Source organism: Odontesthes bonariensis, chromosome 16 (assembly GCF_027942865.1).
Source record: "Odontesthes bonariensis isolate fOdoBon6 chromosome 16, fOdoBon6.hap1, whole genome shotgun sequence".
Classification (NCBI taxonomy): domain Eukaryota; kingdom Metazoa; phylum Chordata; class Actinopteri; order Atheriniformes; family Atherinopsidae; genus Odontesthes; species Odontesthes bonariensis.
This window is the reverse complement of record NC_134521.1, coordinates 11,707,835-11,722,657: the sequence shown is the minus strand read 5'-3', so window position 1 is coordinate 11,722,657 and position 14,823 is coordinate 11,707,835. Positions and strand designations below refer to the sequence as shown.

The 14,823-nt window shown below is 42.2% G+C and overlaps 1 protein-coding gene across 4 annotated transcripts; it reads left to right on the top strand.

The window, feature by feature from the left end:
* The first annotated feature begins 633 nt into the window (after positions 1 to 633).
* On the top strand, positions 634 to 14,740 carry taf1 (TAF1 RNA polymerase II, TATA box binding protein (TBP)-associated factor). 4 transcript variants are annotated; one of them, XM_075487883.1, is made up of 41 exons: positions 634 to 934; positions 1,837 to 1,951; positions 2,147 to 2,270; positions 2,367 to 2,483; positions 2,769 to 2,894; positions 3,042 to 3,283; positions 3,403 to 3,618; positions 3,725 to 3,964; positions 4,039 to 4,282; positions 4,433 to 4,540; positions 4,642 to 4,809; positions 4,895 to 5,022; positions 5,253 to 5,360; positions 5,514 to 5,687; positions 5,775 to 5,948; positions 6,085 to 6,189; positions 6,313 to 6,513; positions 6,594 to 6,735; positions 6,914 to 7,044; positions 7,134 to 7,214; positions 7,304 to 7,453; positions 7,541 to 7,660; positions 7,863 to 8,038; positions 8,127 to 8,359; positions 8,483 to 8,687; positions 9,013 to 9,178; positions 9,386 to 9,597; positions 9,713 to 9,821; positions 9,909 to 10,007; positions 10,094 to 10,271; positions 10,387 to 10,454; positions 10,551 to 10,673; positions 10,781 to 10,873; positions 10,993 to 11,077; positions 11,665 to 11,732; positions 12,303 to 12,419; positions 12,751 to 12,858; positions 13,068 to 13,163; positions 13,280 to 13,508; positions 13,721 to 13,892; positions 14,153 to 14,740. In XM_075487883.1, exons 2-41 carry the CDS (start codon positions 1,838 to 1,840, stop codon positions 14,373 to 14,375), a joined length of 5,973 nt encoding a protein of 1,990 aa, XP_075343998.1. In that variant the 5' UTR covers positions 634 to 934; position 1,837; the 3' UTR covers positions 14,376 to 14,740. The 4 variants fall into 4 exon arrangements, with proteins under 4 accessions (XP_075343998.1, XP_075343997.1, XP_075344000.1 ...); XM_075487882.1 differs by having other exon boundaries at positions 9,013 to 9,184; XM_075487885.1 differs by lacking the exon at positions 12,751 to 12,858.
* The last annotated feature ends 83 nt before the right edge of the window (positions 14,741 to 14,823 follow it).

Below are 14,823 nucleotides of genomic sequence, written 5' to 3'. Positions count from 1 at the left end.
AGTTTGTTATAACAACAAATGAAGTCATAGAAATAGACTGAGCTCAGTAACAAATCACATAACCTGAACATTGAATTTACATTTGAGGTCTCATATTGAAACTGTTGGGCATCAAATGTCTTTAAAAACAGCCAGGTTTTAACCTGGTTTTAACCTGCTTAAAAGATCTCTTAAAAATGTAACTAATTCATGAGAACATAACATAATGGTCTGGTTTTGTAGTATCTGCATTACACAATTGTTAAGGCATTATAATGGGGCTGTTATAAAGTACATTCCTTCATCTGTTCTCCATAATTGTCCCAGGCTTTATATTTTTGTAATCCAATTCAGATGATGGACCAAAATTTTCAGGTTCATATGGTGACTAAATAAAGAAAAGTAAAGTCTAAACTTTCTGTGTCACTTTCTATGAAACTCCTAAAAAAGAAAAAAGAAAAACTCATTACAAATTTAGATTACATTAACTGTTTAAAAATGAATTTCTTTATGTTTGGGTGGGACAAGAAGAGCGGGGTTTCCGGTTCTAATTTAGTGATCAGGTACAATATGGGAAATGAATGCAATAGTTTACAGAGTTTTGGGTGGATCCTGAATGTGTCACACGGTTCATCCGGGTCACTTGAAGCTTCCGCTAGCTAGTCTGCAAATCCCTGCAGTGTGCGACACACTAACAAACACAGAAGACTGAATTTAGTTGTTTCTGGGCTCCAGTATATGCATTTTCTTTTTTGTTTGTTTTGTTTGACCCCGCCAAAACGGACGTGGGTACAGGGGGAATATGTGTGGCAAAATCAACTTTAGTTCACATATTACAACTTAATATAGCCGGCTAGCATTAGCTAGCTATTTTAGGAGCCTGCATTATAATTCATTAAATGTATAAAACTAGCTAAAACCCGTGATTAAAACATCTGAAGAGAGATAAACAAAGGTAAGGGTGTCTGTTTAACAAAGTTTTTATTTTCACTGGGTATATTGTTTAGCGAACGTAACGCAAGTCAATTAAATGTTCATCGCTTCAGTGCTAACTTACTGTTCAGGTTTGTTTTGAAATCTACGAAGCCTCAAGTCAAAGTAAGCAGCTAATTCCTAAAATTGTTGAAACAGGTTAAACTAAGGTTAAAGTCAGCCACTGCTCTCTGTGTGATTTTTGATGCAAAAGTGAAAACACATGTAGTTAAATGTGTTAATGTAGGTAAATATAGTTAGAAACAGAATGAGGTGGAATTTACTAGACGTGACCAGCTATAAAACTGTTGCATGATTGTCAGGCAACAAACAAACGACAACGTCTGTAAGCTATCACAGCAGACCAATCAGTTTGGAAATCTATACCTTATTACATGCAGTTATAAAAACATGTCTGTACTAAACTGGAGATATTTGATTGCCTTAACAAAGGTTTGCCACTGAAGAAATGCAGTTTTGGGTTGATTAAACATTCCTGGCAGGATAGTCTGTTGACAGAAACATTAACTTTGACCTTGGTTATGGTTATTATTATTTTGTTTATTTATAACCCATTTGCTGACTTCTATTGCGCCTTTCCGGGGACAACATTGTGCAGTATAAAACACATCGTGTATTGAACATTGATTTGATTTACATACAAGATATATCAGATATATTTATATTTTAAAGTACACAAAGCTGGATTTGACAAGTGCATTTCCATGTAGGAAGGTCTGATTTTATAATGTGTTATTGCAGTTACTATTGGATGTTGTCTTATGTAGAGTCATTCAAGGACAGCGATGCCTTTCTGTAATGTTGCATGTCACTCAGAATTAAAGGAATGGTCACATGTTCAGACTGTAAATGTTGTCTTTGCAGCATGTTGGACTCAGACAGCGACGAGGACCAAGATCGCCCGTTTTCCCTCACAGGCTTCCTCTTCGGAAATATCAATGAAGATGGACAGTTAGAGGATGACAGCGTTCTGGACAATGTTGGTGCTTTAGTACATTTTCCTTTAGTAGTTTTTAAGAGTGCATCCAATTCAAAATGAGCTTTTTTAATTTCTATTGGATATTATGCACAGTGTTCTGTTTTTAATGTTTAGCAGTTTAAACCAGGTTATTTTTTTATTGAGCCTGGTTATGGAAACATTTCTTTCCTGTTCTGCTGTATTTTCTTTCAACAGGAATCCAAAAAACATCTAGCTGGTTTGGGGACTCTAGGTTTAGGTTCTCTCATCACAGAAATCACTGCAAATGAGGATGATGAGAAGGAGGAAAGCAAAGACTCTGGAAATGTGGATTCAGAGGGTGAGATATATATATTTATATATATATTCAGGAACTTTGTTTGAACATGGCCAGGAACAGAACAGTGTGATATTTTCAGTGTTTTGCCTCGTGCAGGTTGGGTGAAAAGTACTGAAGATGCAGTTGATTATTCTGACATCAGTGAGGTTGCTGAGGATGAAACTAAAAAGTACCATCAGGCCATGGGATCTTTGCAGCCCAGCAGGAAAACAGGTGATCATTTTACAGCTCCCTAGTGTTATATTCAACATGTAATTGTTCGAATTTGAAAGCAGCTATTATGGTAAAACAACAATAATAGATAAAAATAAGATACATTTCTTTCTTATTTCATAGATTTTACAGATATATTAACAGTCAAAATGCTCGTCTTTCCTTTCTGTATGTAGCCTTTAGTTAGTCACCACAGTTTGTGTTCTCACTAAATATTGGTTCGAACTTTGTTTTGCTTCGTTTTATTTGTTCATGTAAACATGTTTTCAAACTCTTCGATCCTAGCTGATGATGATGATGACTATGACGCCGACTGTGAGGATATTGACTCGAAGCTAATGCCTCCACCACCTCCGCCGAGTCTTCCAACATCAGCTAAGAAAGAGGAACCTTCCACCCAGAGCACAAATGGTGAAAGCACATTGATTTGTAATCAGCACTTAAAACCTTTCCAATAAGTTCGGTAACACTTCAAACTTGGCTAAATATGTCAAATCACAGAATTGTGATGAAACGGTTTGATCATCTGTAATGCTGCTGCAATCTTTGTCCTCGCAGTTGGAGAAGATGGCGATGGAATCATCCTGCCCTCCATTATTGCGCCATCTTCTACTGCTGATAAGGTTGACTTTAGCAGCTCCTCAGACTCTGAGTCAGAAACCGACCGTCCCTGCCAGGGCTCCGGAGCTGGAGGCGCCCCAGACATGCTCAACCTCCCTCTGGCGGGCATCATGCAGAAAGATGCCGCAAAGGCATTGCCAGGTGTCACAGAGCTCTTTCCAGAGTTCAGGCCTGGGAAGGTAAAGCATCTTTATAGACACAAGAGGAAATTTATCATCGCTCAAAAGGTTTATTATTATCACCATCATTTTCAATTGAAGGTGTGCACTTACGTCCATTTTACGGGATGTACTCACAGGTGCTTAGGTTCTTACGACTCTTTGGTCCGGGAAAGAGCATGCCATCAGTTTGGAGGAGTGCCCGCAGAAAAAAGAAGCGGAAACACAGAGACCATCAGCCTGGGACGCCTCCTCCAGAAGGAGAGGCCTTAGAACAGAGCCAGGAGAAGAAATCTGGATGGCTTTACGAGTATGCACTCCCTCCACCTCCAGAGCAGTGTCTGTCTGATGATGAGGTAAATCTTCCTGGGTTGCCAGATATTGTCAGCTCTCATGATGTCATCAGCCTGGCAATATTTCGTCGCCAGCAGATCTGTTCATGGCTTTTTTTATGCTGTTTAGATAACCATGATGGCTCCAGTAGAATCTAAGTTCTCACAGAGTTGTGGTGATGGGGACAAGGAGGCAGAGTCTCGACCTAAAGTAGCAGAGTGGAGATATGGTCCAGCCCAGCTCTGGTACGACATGCTAGGTGTCCCTGAGGATGGAGGCAACTTCAACTATGGTTTAAAACTTAAGGAGGAGTCCGATGAGCCTCAGAATCAGGATTTGCCTAAAGACATAACAGAGACTTCTCAAGAGGTACGTAGACACTTGTGGCTTAAACAGGGAAATTATGCTGACTGATACTGATAATGTGTATGATGTGTCTTTAGGTTCAAAGGCAGGACGATACAAATAATAATAATAATGAAGATGATGATGATGGTGTTGATGGAGATAAAGAAAAACTGGAGAATGAGGTCTTCCTGATGGTCACTCAATTGCAATGGGAGGATGATATTATTTGGAATGGGGAGGATGTAAAACATAAAGGCACCAAGACTCAACGAGCCAGTCTGGCAGGATGGCTCCCTTCGAGCATGACCCGCAACGCCAATGCTTATAACGCACAGCAAGGTAAGATGCTGAATAATGATAAAACTATTATTCACTAGCTCTTTTTTTATTACTGATGCAACTTAGCATGCAGCTTACTAAAGTTGGACTTCCTGCTTCACATCGCTTTTTGCAGCGTTCTAAATGAAACAAATCTGTTTAATTCTGCAGGTCTGACGAGAAGTAATTCTCAGCTGGTGCCACCAACACCTCCACCCATTCCCAAAGCTTCTTCAATCTCCGGCTCTAAGCGGGAGAAAAACAGCCACGATAGCCAAGGTGATTGGTTCATTTTGTGGTCGTAACACAGAAACCTGTTCCACTTAACCTTTTTTGTGATAGCCTGACCTCTTGTTTTTTTAATTGTTCGTTCTTTGCAGCTTCTCACGAAGAAGACTGTCCCTGGTTCTCCATTTTTCCCATTGACAGTGAGGAATTAGTGTACGGTCGCTGGGAAGACAACATTATCTGGGATGACCAGGAGATGGATCGCCTGCTCGCACCACCTGTTCTGACACTGGATCCCAATGATGAGAATATAATCCTAGGTATATTAACTTCTGTTCCACCTCAGCCAAAATTGGCATTTTTTTTAACATTCAGCCTACTATAGTCTATTTTTTTTTTTTGTAGAAATTCCTGATGAAAAGGAGGAGATGACCTCCCACTCCCCCTCAAAAGAGAATAAGAAGGAAACTGCACTGAAGAAGAGCCGCATACTTCTGGGGAAGACTGGAGTGATAAAAGATGAACCACAGCAGGTATGTTGTTTCGTCAGGGCTTTCAGAAGCATGTGTTTGATCATGAAAAAAAGTCTTTAAGCTATAAATTCTCAATGGCCACATGGTTAGTGTCCTTGATTAGTAAGATCAGAGATGCATAATGACGGTACAGATACAGTGAAACACAATGAGCTGAATACCTCTCGCATCTGAGGCTACATGGTTTTCAGCATTAGGTGTAAGCAGTTATTTTCTTTCTTTCAACATAGAACATGTCCCAGCCTGAGGTGAAGGACCAGTGGAACCTTTCCAATGATGAGTTTTACTATCCCAAACAGCAGGGCCTAAGGGGAACATTTGGTGGTAACATCATTCAGGTAAGCAGAGGTCATCAAAAAGGAAGATAAAGCTGAGAGAACATGATCAATAAGTTGGTGCTTTGAATGTTAGATTAAGTTGGATGATCTGTAGCAGAATCTTACCAAAACATATCAATATTTACAATAGCTACATGATTGTTTCTTCAACAGCACTCCATCCCAGCCCTGGAGCTGAGGCAGCCCTTCTTCCCCACTCACATGGGACCCATGAAGCTTCGCCAGTTCCATCGATCGAATCTAAAGAAGTACTCATTCGGAGCTTTAGCTCAACCGGGTCCCCATGCCGTTCAGCCTCTTCTCAAACACATAAAGAAGAAGGCCAAGGTGGAGCTTAGCTCAAAACAAGCAGTTTAGTGTTTCTACAACACGAGTGGTGCACTGAATGTATGTGTTAATGTGTCCTTGGAATAGATGCGAGAGCAAGAGCGACAGGCTTCAGGAGGTGGAGACATGTTTTTCATGCGAACGCCGCAGGACTTGACGGGCAAAGATGGCGATCTTATCCTGGCAGAGTACAGCGAGGAATACCCTCCTCTTATTATGCAAGTCGGCATGGCTACGAAGATCAAAAACTACTACAAAAGGGTAAACATTGTATTTGTTTGGGTTTCTCCTTTTTTCTTTCATTTCTAAGTTTCACATCATCATCAAATCCAACTCAGGTTTCAACTCAAATTAAAGTTGTGAAAAGAAGTGATGCCACTGTTACTGTATGTTTCAGAAACCTGGAAAAGATCCTGGAGCACCTGACTGTAAATACGGGGAGACCGTGTACTGCCACACGTCCCCATTCCTGGGTTCTCTGCATCCTGGGCAGCTGCTCCCGGTCAGTACCGCCATAGTCGGAGATTCTGTATTTAGATAATGTGAATATATGAAATATCCCCCACCTTTTATCATGGTAAACTGTGTGATGACACACCCCCTTTTTTTGTTTTTTTCTTCATAGGCGTTTGAGAATAACCTCTTCCGTACCCCAATCTACCTGCACAAGATGCCAGAGACAGATTTCTTGGTTATACGAACTCGACATGGCTACTACATCAGAGAGCTTGTGGACATTTTTGTTGTTGGTCAAGAGTGCCCCTTGTTTGAAGTTCCAGGGCCAAACTCCAAACGAGCCAATACTCACATCAGAGACTTCTTGCAGGTACGTTTATTTCCCCCAAATCTTCCCAGAAACCTCCCAGAAACTCCCAGATGCTCAACCGTCACATCTGTATTTTGCAGGTTTTCATTTACCGCCTGTTCTGGAAAAGCAAGGATCGGCCCCGGAGAATCCGCATGGAGGACATAAAGAAAGCTTTTCCCTCGCACTCAGAGAGCAGCATCAGAAAACGACTCAAACTCTGTGCCGACTTCAAACGTACAGGTAGTACACAGTTGTGTTGAATTGCTGCAGTTCTAAAAGAATTCTGAGCTTTTTTAAACTGAATGAGCTCAGTAAAATGTTTTCTAAATACAGTGTGACCAGAATGAAAACTCTTCTAACTCTATGTTCTGGTAAACAGATGCAGGAAACTGATGAAGTGTCTTGTCCTCATGTTCAGGGATGGACTCAAACTGGTGGGTGTTGAAGCCTGACTTCAGATTACCCACTGAAGAAGAAATCCGAGCCATGGTGTCTCCAGAGCAGTGCTGTGCTTACTACAGCATGCTGGTGGCAGAGCAGAGGCTCAAGGTAATAGACTCTACCTCCAAATAACTTCATATTGCATACGCGAGCAGATATTGTCCTCCGTCTCACTTCAAGTTGTATGACCTCGTTAGGATGCCGGCTACGGTGAGAAATCTTTCTTTGCTCCGGAAGAAGAGAACGAAGAGGACTTTCAGATGAAGATAGATGATGAGGTAACAATACCAGTTCTTCCTCCTGTAAATGTGAGCTCATTCGAACTTAAATTTGCCACTTTACAGTAATTCTGTGTTCCACATTGTAGGTGCGAACAGCTCCTTGGAACACAACAAGAGCCTTCATTTCTGCCATGAAGGGGAAGTGCTTGTTGGAGGTTACAGGTGTGGCGGATCCGACCGGCTGTGGAGAAGGTTTCTCCTATGTGAAAGTGCCCAACAAGCCCACACAGCAGAAGGTGTTTTAAATTCTGCCATTTCAGCTTTATCGTCTACGCATTTGTTAGCTTTGACTCAAGTTTTGTGTTTGTTTGCGCTCCCATCAGGATGATAAAGAGCCGCAGCCTGTAAAGAAGACAGTTACAGGGACAGATGCTGATCTCAGGAGGCTGTCACTAAAGAATGCCAAACAGCTGCTCCGTAAGTTTGGTGTCCCAGAGGAAGAGGTAAGACCTCGTGATTTAATGTGAACAACCAGCACAACAATCCTCTCGTGAACCAAAATAGTGGATAACTTACATTTCCTGTTCTTTTATCACATTATTCACTCAAACTATTCCTTTGAGTAAAAGTAGTTTCATGTTTTTCTGAGTTTTTGCCACATCTTTTATGATTGCGAAAGTGGTCATGTCTTTGTCTCTGTGTCAGATAAAGAAACTCTCCCGCTGGGAAGTTATTGACGTGGTGAGAACCATGTCCACGGAGCAGGCGCGCTCCGGTGAAGGTCCGATGAGCAAGTTTGCCAGAGGCTCTCGTTTCTCTGTTGCCGAACACCAGGAGCGCTACAAGGAGGAATGCCAAAGGATCTTTGACCTGCAGAATAAGTGAGACTCTCATTAGCATGATTCATGTTGTCCAGGACTCTGCTTGTGCAGATCTTCAATTCTTTCATGTGTCGTACCCCCTTCATAGAGTGCTGGAGTCGACCGAGGTTCTCTCCACAGACACAGACAGCAGTTCAGCTGAAGATAGTGACTTTGAGGAGATGGGTAAGAACATTGAGAATATGCTGCAGAACAAAAAGACCAGCTCCCAGCTTTCCCGTGAAAGGGAGGAGCAGGAGAGGAAGGAGCTGCAGAGGATGCTGATGGGCGAGGAGAGCGATCGAGACAACAAGGGACGTAAAGAGCGCCGCAAAGGCTTGTGTAAGTTTGTGTTTCTGCAGGTAAACAAGGTCTTAATGGTACCCTAAGAGCATGTGTTGCCTGGTCATTTAAAGTAAAAACTTATAACTGTATCTGTGATCTTTATTTCTTTTTACATTATAGCCAGTTCCTTGTCCACTAGCTCCCACAAAGATGATGACACCTCCTCCGTCACCAGCCTGAACTCCTCGGCAGGACGCCGACTCAAGATCTATCGCACCTTCAGAGATGAGGATGGCAAGGAATATGTCCGCTGTGAGACAGTGCGTAAATCTTCAGTTATCGACGCCTACACCAGGATCCGAACCACTAAGGATGATGAATTCATGTGAGTCTTTCATCAAACCCACATTCTTATCTGTAGGACCACTGCATCATGCTTAACAATTGCATTTATCAGCCAAGACGGTAACTGTCAATTGGCTGGTAGGAAACACCTAACCTTTGATAAATATAAGAATGTTTCCGTTTTGTTTGAAATCTGTTTTACATGCTTATTAAATCACTGCTTTTCTACATGTTAAGAATAGCTAAAAGTCTTATTCAACAGAGCTACATTCAAGCTTCATGGAGACAGGAACAAGGAGAAAGACTTGAGACTGTGTATTGCAGGAGGTCAAATACGCTTTTATTGTGGTTGTTTATTGTTGCAGACGCAAGTTTGCCCTCTTTGACGAGCAGCACAGAGAAGAAATGAGAAAGGAGCGCCGGCGGATTCAGGAGCAGCTCAGACGATTGAAGAGAAACCAAGAGAAGGACAAGATCAAAGGACCCCCAGAGAAGAAGACCAAGAAGGTCAAAGAGAGACCAGACCTCAAGGTAAAAGTAAGCTTGCTGATTCAGTTCTTCATCTTTTAATTTTTTATTTTCCACTTTTGATTCCTCAGCTTCTTGGCACCCAGCTAAATGTAAACTGAAGGGGAATAAGCGTTTACGGTGCTCTTATTGCATTGCTATTTCAGTGTTGTTTTAAGCGGCACGTCTCGGTTATTGTCGTGTTCCTTAATGTTTGCCTCTTTTCCCTAGCTGAAGTGCGGCGCATGTGGAGCTATTGGACACATGAGAACCAACAAATTCTGCCCACTGTACTATCAAACCAACGCCCCGCCCTCTAACCCAGTCGCCATGACAGAGGAGCAGGAGGAGGAGCTGGAAAAGACCGTCATCCACAACGACAACGAGGAACTGATCAAGGTGGAGGGCACTAAGATTGTGCTGGGCAAGCAGCTCATTGAAAGGTTAGAGATTTCCCAAACATCAGAGATAATTCTTTCATGTTCTATGAAATATTTGCCATCATAGGAAGTGGATATTCTGAGCAGTCGAGTTTCTAACATATTGTCCCTTTGACAGCGCTGATGAGGTGCGCAGGAAATCTTTGGTGCTCAAGTTTCCCAAGCAGCAGCTGCCACCAAAGAAGAAGAGACGCGTTGGCAGCGCTGTCCATTGTGACTACCTCAACGTAAGCATTGCTACTATTGTATGCTGTGACACGTGGTTGAGTCCCTTTAGCAGATGTTTCACACCGTTTTTGTTTTGATGTTGACAGAAACCACACAAAGCGATCCACCGCAGACGCACCGACCCCATGGTTACATTGTCCTCGGTGCTTGAAAGCATCATCAATGATATGCGGGATCATCCCAATGTAAAGATCTGTCAAGCACACAGACCATTTCCCTTTGTTCCGAACCCTCTTTCATCATCTGTGCTACCTTTCTTTCTTCCATATAGACGTATCCCTTCCACACTCCAGTCAATGCCAAGGTTGTAAAGGACTACTACAAGATAATCACTCGGCCCATGGATCTACAGACACTAAGGGAGAATGTGCGTAAGCGCATGTATCCGTCACGGGAGGAGTTCCGTGAAGCAGTGGAGGTTATTGTCAAAAACAGTGCAACCTACAATGGTAATATTCCAGAAACGGGTTGTAAAACCTCTTAAATGATAAAAGTAACTCGTTTCTTTCTCCGGAGTCGATCACACTTGGATCTGAGATGAATCCTCCTTTTTTGTTTCACCAGGGGCAAAACATCCCATAACACAAGTGGCACAGTCCATGCTGGACTTGTGTGATGCTAAACTGAAAGAGGTGAGCTTTGAGGATTGAAATGTTTTTGTCTTGTTTCACGTCTCCCTACACTTCGTTAGTTTCTGTTCACCATCAAATCTCTGCCTGCGCCTGCAGAAGGAGGACAGGCTGGTGAGGCTGGAGAAAGCCATCAACCCCCTGCTGGATGATGATGATCAGGTGGCCTTCTCCTTCATCCTGGACAACATTGTTACCCAGAAAATGATGGTGGTCCCTGATGTGAGTCACCTTCTTCTTCTTTCTTTTTCTCAGTCATTATGAGAGCAGTCATAAGTGTAAAGTCGGATAATAATTCTCCCACCGTTCTTTCACCTCTGCCTTTTCAGTCATGGCCATTTCACCATCCTGTCAACAAAAAATTTGTGCCAGATTATTATAAGGTCATTGTAAGCCCCATGGATTTGGAGAACATCCGTAAGGTGAGGGGCTTATCTGTCTCAAACTGTGTATCAGTTTTAAAAGTTTGCACCAATAGGAAAAGAAAACTTTACCCAAAGCCTTGAAATGTACCTCTGTGTGTATTTGTATGGTTCTACAGAACATCTCCAAACATAAATACCAGAATCGAGATGTTTTCCTCTCAGATGTCAGTCTCGTCCACACCAACAGCATCAAGTACAATGGTAAACAATCTTATCTGCAATGTTAACTTGATCTCTGCAGTTTCTCTGCAACTTTCTCTTGAAGGTATTTGACCGAAGACAGTCTACCCACTGCGCGACTGTTAGCCATCTTCACTGGAAGCCAAACCGCGGCGGCAGGCATTTGTTTAAATTGGCTTTGATATAATGTTTGATGTATTTGTAGTTCCTCTTCACGTGCTGCGCCTTTCTTGGCACGATCACGGTGTTAACTAGAGGAGACCTCTTAGTCTGCTGCCCACATTTTAGCTTCCATCTACACTGTTGTCACGTTGATCAGCAGACCCCCTCAGCTGCATTCCTATTTTGCCGGTTAGTAGATGTAGTTTCTAGCAGCAGTCGCACTGCTGGATATTTGACATTTTCTCTCAAAACCATTACAATGATGTCTTTGCACCTCTCCCAATGTCTGTTATGGGACTGGTGTTTAAACCTCCATTAAATATATCCCCATGACTCTTTTCTGCTACAGCTGAAAATCACTCACTGTGTACCAGACTTAACTTAAACCTGACTTTGTGATTTAGTAAAATGTTGGAGTCGTATGACTGATTGTGTGTTTTTCATAGGCGCAGACAGTCCTTACACAAAGACGGCCCTGGACATTGTTAATGTGTGTAAGCAGACCTTGTCAGAGGTATGTCTTATTTTGGCTTGCTCTTTGCAGGACAAGGAAAGGTTTTTAAGTATTTAAGCAAAGAGTTAAATTTCGCAGGGCTTGATCATTTTTCCAGAAGAGATTTTTTTTTTTTTAAATGCATTTGATTTTTAATGAGTTATGGATAACCCTCCATTTTTGTTACCTGCTTCTGTTTTGAAATAGCTTAGATGTAATGTTAAAGAAAAAGTAATGTGTGCTTTTTCTATAGCTGCTGCAATTGTAGTGATTTAATAGAAAATATGTAGATATATGCCATTGATTTAACATATTTAACAAGCATTTCTCTCAGTTGTTTCCCATATTACAGTGAGGGAAGGATTGGTTACAAATATCTCTGTAATAAGTGCTAAATCAGGTGACATCAACACTTTAACGCTAGTTTATGTCACATAAGTAACCTGCAGTAGAATTGGGAAGTGTCACTCGATGTTGATTCATAATTTGACTGCATGTATTTTTCTTGTTTTTCTCAAGTCGAGATGCATTTTCTCTGGCAGTATTGTTCTGAGAAAGGATTGCTGTGACAGCACTTTATTTTGTTTCCAGTATGATGAGCACTTAACGCAGCTGGAGAAGGACATCTCTACTGCGAAGGAGGCAGCTCTGGATGCAGCAGACCTGGAGAGTCTGGATCCAATGACGCCTGGACCGTACACACCGCAGGTAAGAGCATCCATGGCCCAGTTCTGTTGCTGGGAGGACAAATCACAGAATGTACTTTCAATAGACTTCAGGTCGCCAACTGTTTATCATGAGCCAAAACAAGTAGCCTCAACGTTTCCGTGTGCAGTAGCTTCCTTGCCTCACCTTGTAGTGCTCCTCCTGCCCTTTCTTTACTTGTTCACTATACTGACTCTTCCTTCCAGATTCTGTTTGTACAATCTAGTTTCTTCACTGTAGTTTCTTCTTTCTCCCAACTTGTTCTTCTCCTTCACTCCTACCCTAATGTCCTGTCTCTCCATGTGTGTATGCCACTCTGTGTGGTGTTGGCCAGCCTGCTGATCTGTTTGACAGCGGGGCTTCAGGGAGTCTACCCAGAGAGCCCAGCAGCCTTTTCTCTGAGGGACCTCTAGTGGTTGCTCCAGAGAAGAGAGGGGGGCAGGTATGGAGAGAGACTGAAATATGGCTTGCAACCACATGCCACCTCTCCTCAAACTTTCCTCTCAGCATCCAGCTTGATTGAGCGTGTGTTTTTTTTTGTTTTTGTTTTTTTTATGAACCTGTCTTTGTAAAGGTTGTTTGTTACAGAAGAACTGAGGAAAATGAAGTTTGTTCTGAATATATATATTTTTTTCTTTCTCTGGTTTTCAGGGACGACACGGCAGAAGACCTGGAGAGGAAGAGTCAGATGTGGATATTGAGGGCTTTGAGGAGGAAGATGATGGCAAACCCAAGACTCCGGCTCCTGTAATAAACAAATAAACTGGAAATATTATGCACATATATATATATATATAGACTTATGCCACCAATTACATCCAGCGCTTGTGTTTACTTCCTTTTTATATGGCCTGTTTTTCTAGGCAGAGGATGCTGAAGGAGATCTGGAGGACGAAGATGACGAGATGGAGATGTTGCTGCCACCTCGCAGGCGGCCACATGACCAGGATGAGGAAGAGGAGGAGGAGGACGAGGAGGGAGACCGTGGAAGATCCAACCACCCAATTCAGGCCAGCGTGCTGTATCAGGACCTGCTGATGTCTGATGGGGAGGATGATGCCAGTGAAGAGGAGGGTGACAACCCTTTCTCCTGTGAGTCCACCTCCAGTGTTGAGGCAGAAATGGAGTCCTTTTATTCTAAAATTGATCTGATTATACATTTTGTAAATTAGTTTTTTTCTACAAACATTCTGAAGTTCTGAATCTAGACATGTTTTGTACACTGAATGCCGCCTTATTCATTGCACTGGAAATAAAAGAAGACTCTTTGAGTCCTCAGTCTGATGCATTTTGTGTCCCTGCAGCCATACAACTGTCAGAGAGCGGGAGCGACTCTGAGAGAGAGGTTGACCTACGACCTGTCCCTCCGCGGAGAACACAGGAGACGGCCCGCATGGGCATGGAGCAGGAGGAGAGCATGATGTCATACGATGGGGACGGACCTGATGAGCCGCATATGGAAGACAGCAATATCAGGTTCAACTTCTCAGTTTTCCCGTTGAAATAATGGAGAATGCAGATGATTTCAGCCTCATTTTTACAGGTTTTAAGGCAAATATCTTAAGAGAACAGAAAATCTAAATGGAGGAAAACTTGCGCTTACTTTTCATCTCCAAAAATACTGAATCCAGTTGATTTCTTTCTCACATGATATCATAGATGCTTAATTTCTCTGTAAATGATTTGAAATCTTGCATTTCGATACTTTAACTCCTCTGGCTTTTCCGTTTTATCAGTTACGGCAGCTTTGAAGAGACAGAGAGTCGGAGTCAGATGCAGGCATCCAGCATTGGAAACGGCGAAGAATATGGTATCAGTGAAGAGGAAGAGGAAGACGAAGAAGATGAAGCCCGGAGGAGAGGCCCAGCAGTGCTCTCCCAGGTCCCTCTCAGTGAGGACGAGGAGAGTGAAGAGTTCAGATCTATCGGAGGAGACAGCGACATGGACTCTGACGTTTAACCCTGACCCTTTTTTTATGTGCGCAGTATCCTGAAAATATGGTTGGAATCCCACTTTTAAAATTGAGAAATATAATTTCTCAGGTAAATATGTACATTGTTCTTTTGGTAAACGATTGTTAATGTTTATGATTGCCGCCTACAGCTCTGTTGTGCCTTTTTAGGTGCAAAGCTAAATAGTGTAAATTTCAGTTTGCCTTTTTTATTTTGAATGAATATTGTTCATCATGATGGATCTTAACATGGAGGTGTGTGCCTGCCTGTCCTGTTTTAACTTAGTTGCATCCTCACCAGCTGTTACGCAACTATTTCTACCCCTCTGTCTTGGCAAAACATAAACATGCTGAAAATAAACAATTAACTCTTTTTGTTTTTACTTAAAAAAACAGGCTTCCACTTTGTCTTCTCAGGGATGCTTATTGAGACGACTTTAGGTATGTACTACTAAG

What these genes read in the sequence shown, in the direction of transcription:
- taf1 (XM_075487882.1), top strand. Translation starts at nt 1,838, where the DNA reads ATGTTGGACTCAGACAGCGACGAGGACCAAGATCGCCCGTTTTCCCTC. An exon ending in ACAAGCCCACACAGCAGAAG is followed by an intron (nt 7,454 to 7,540) that starts GTGTTTTAAATT and finishes CGCTCCCATCAG; the next exon opens with GATGATAAAGAGCCGCAGCC. An exon ending in AAATGATGGTGGTCCCTGAT is followed by an intron (nt 10,674 to 10,780) that starts GTGAGTCACCTT and finishes CTGCCTTTTCAG; the next exon opens with TCATGGCCATTTCACCATCC.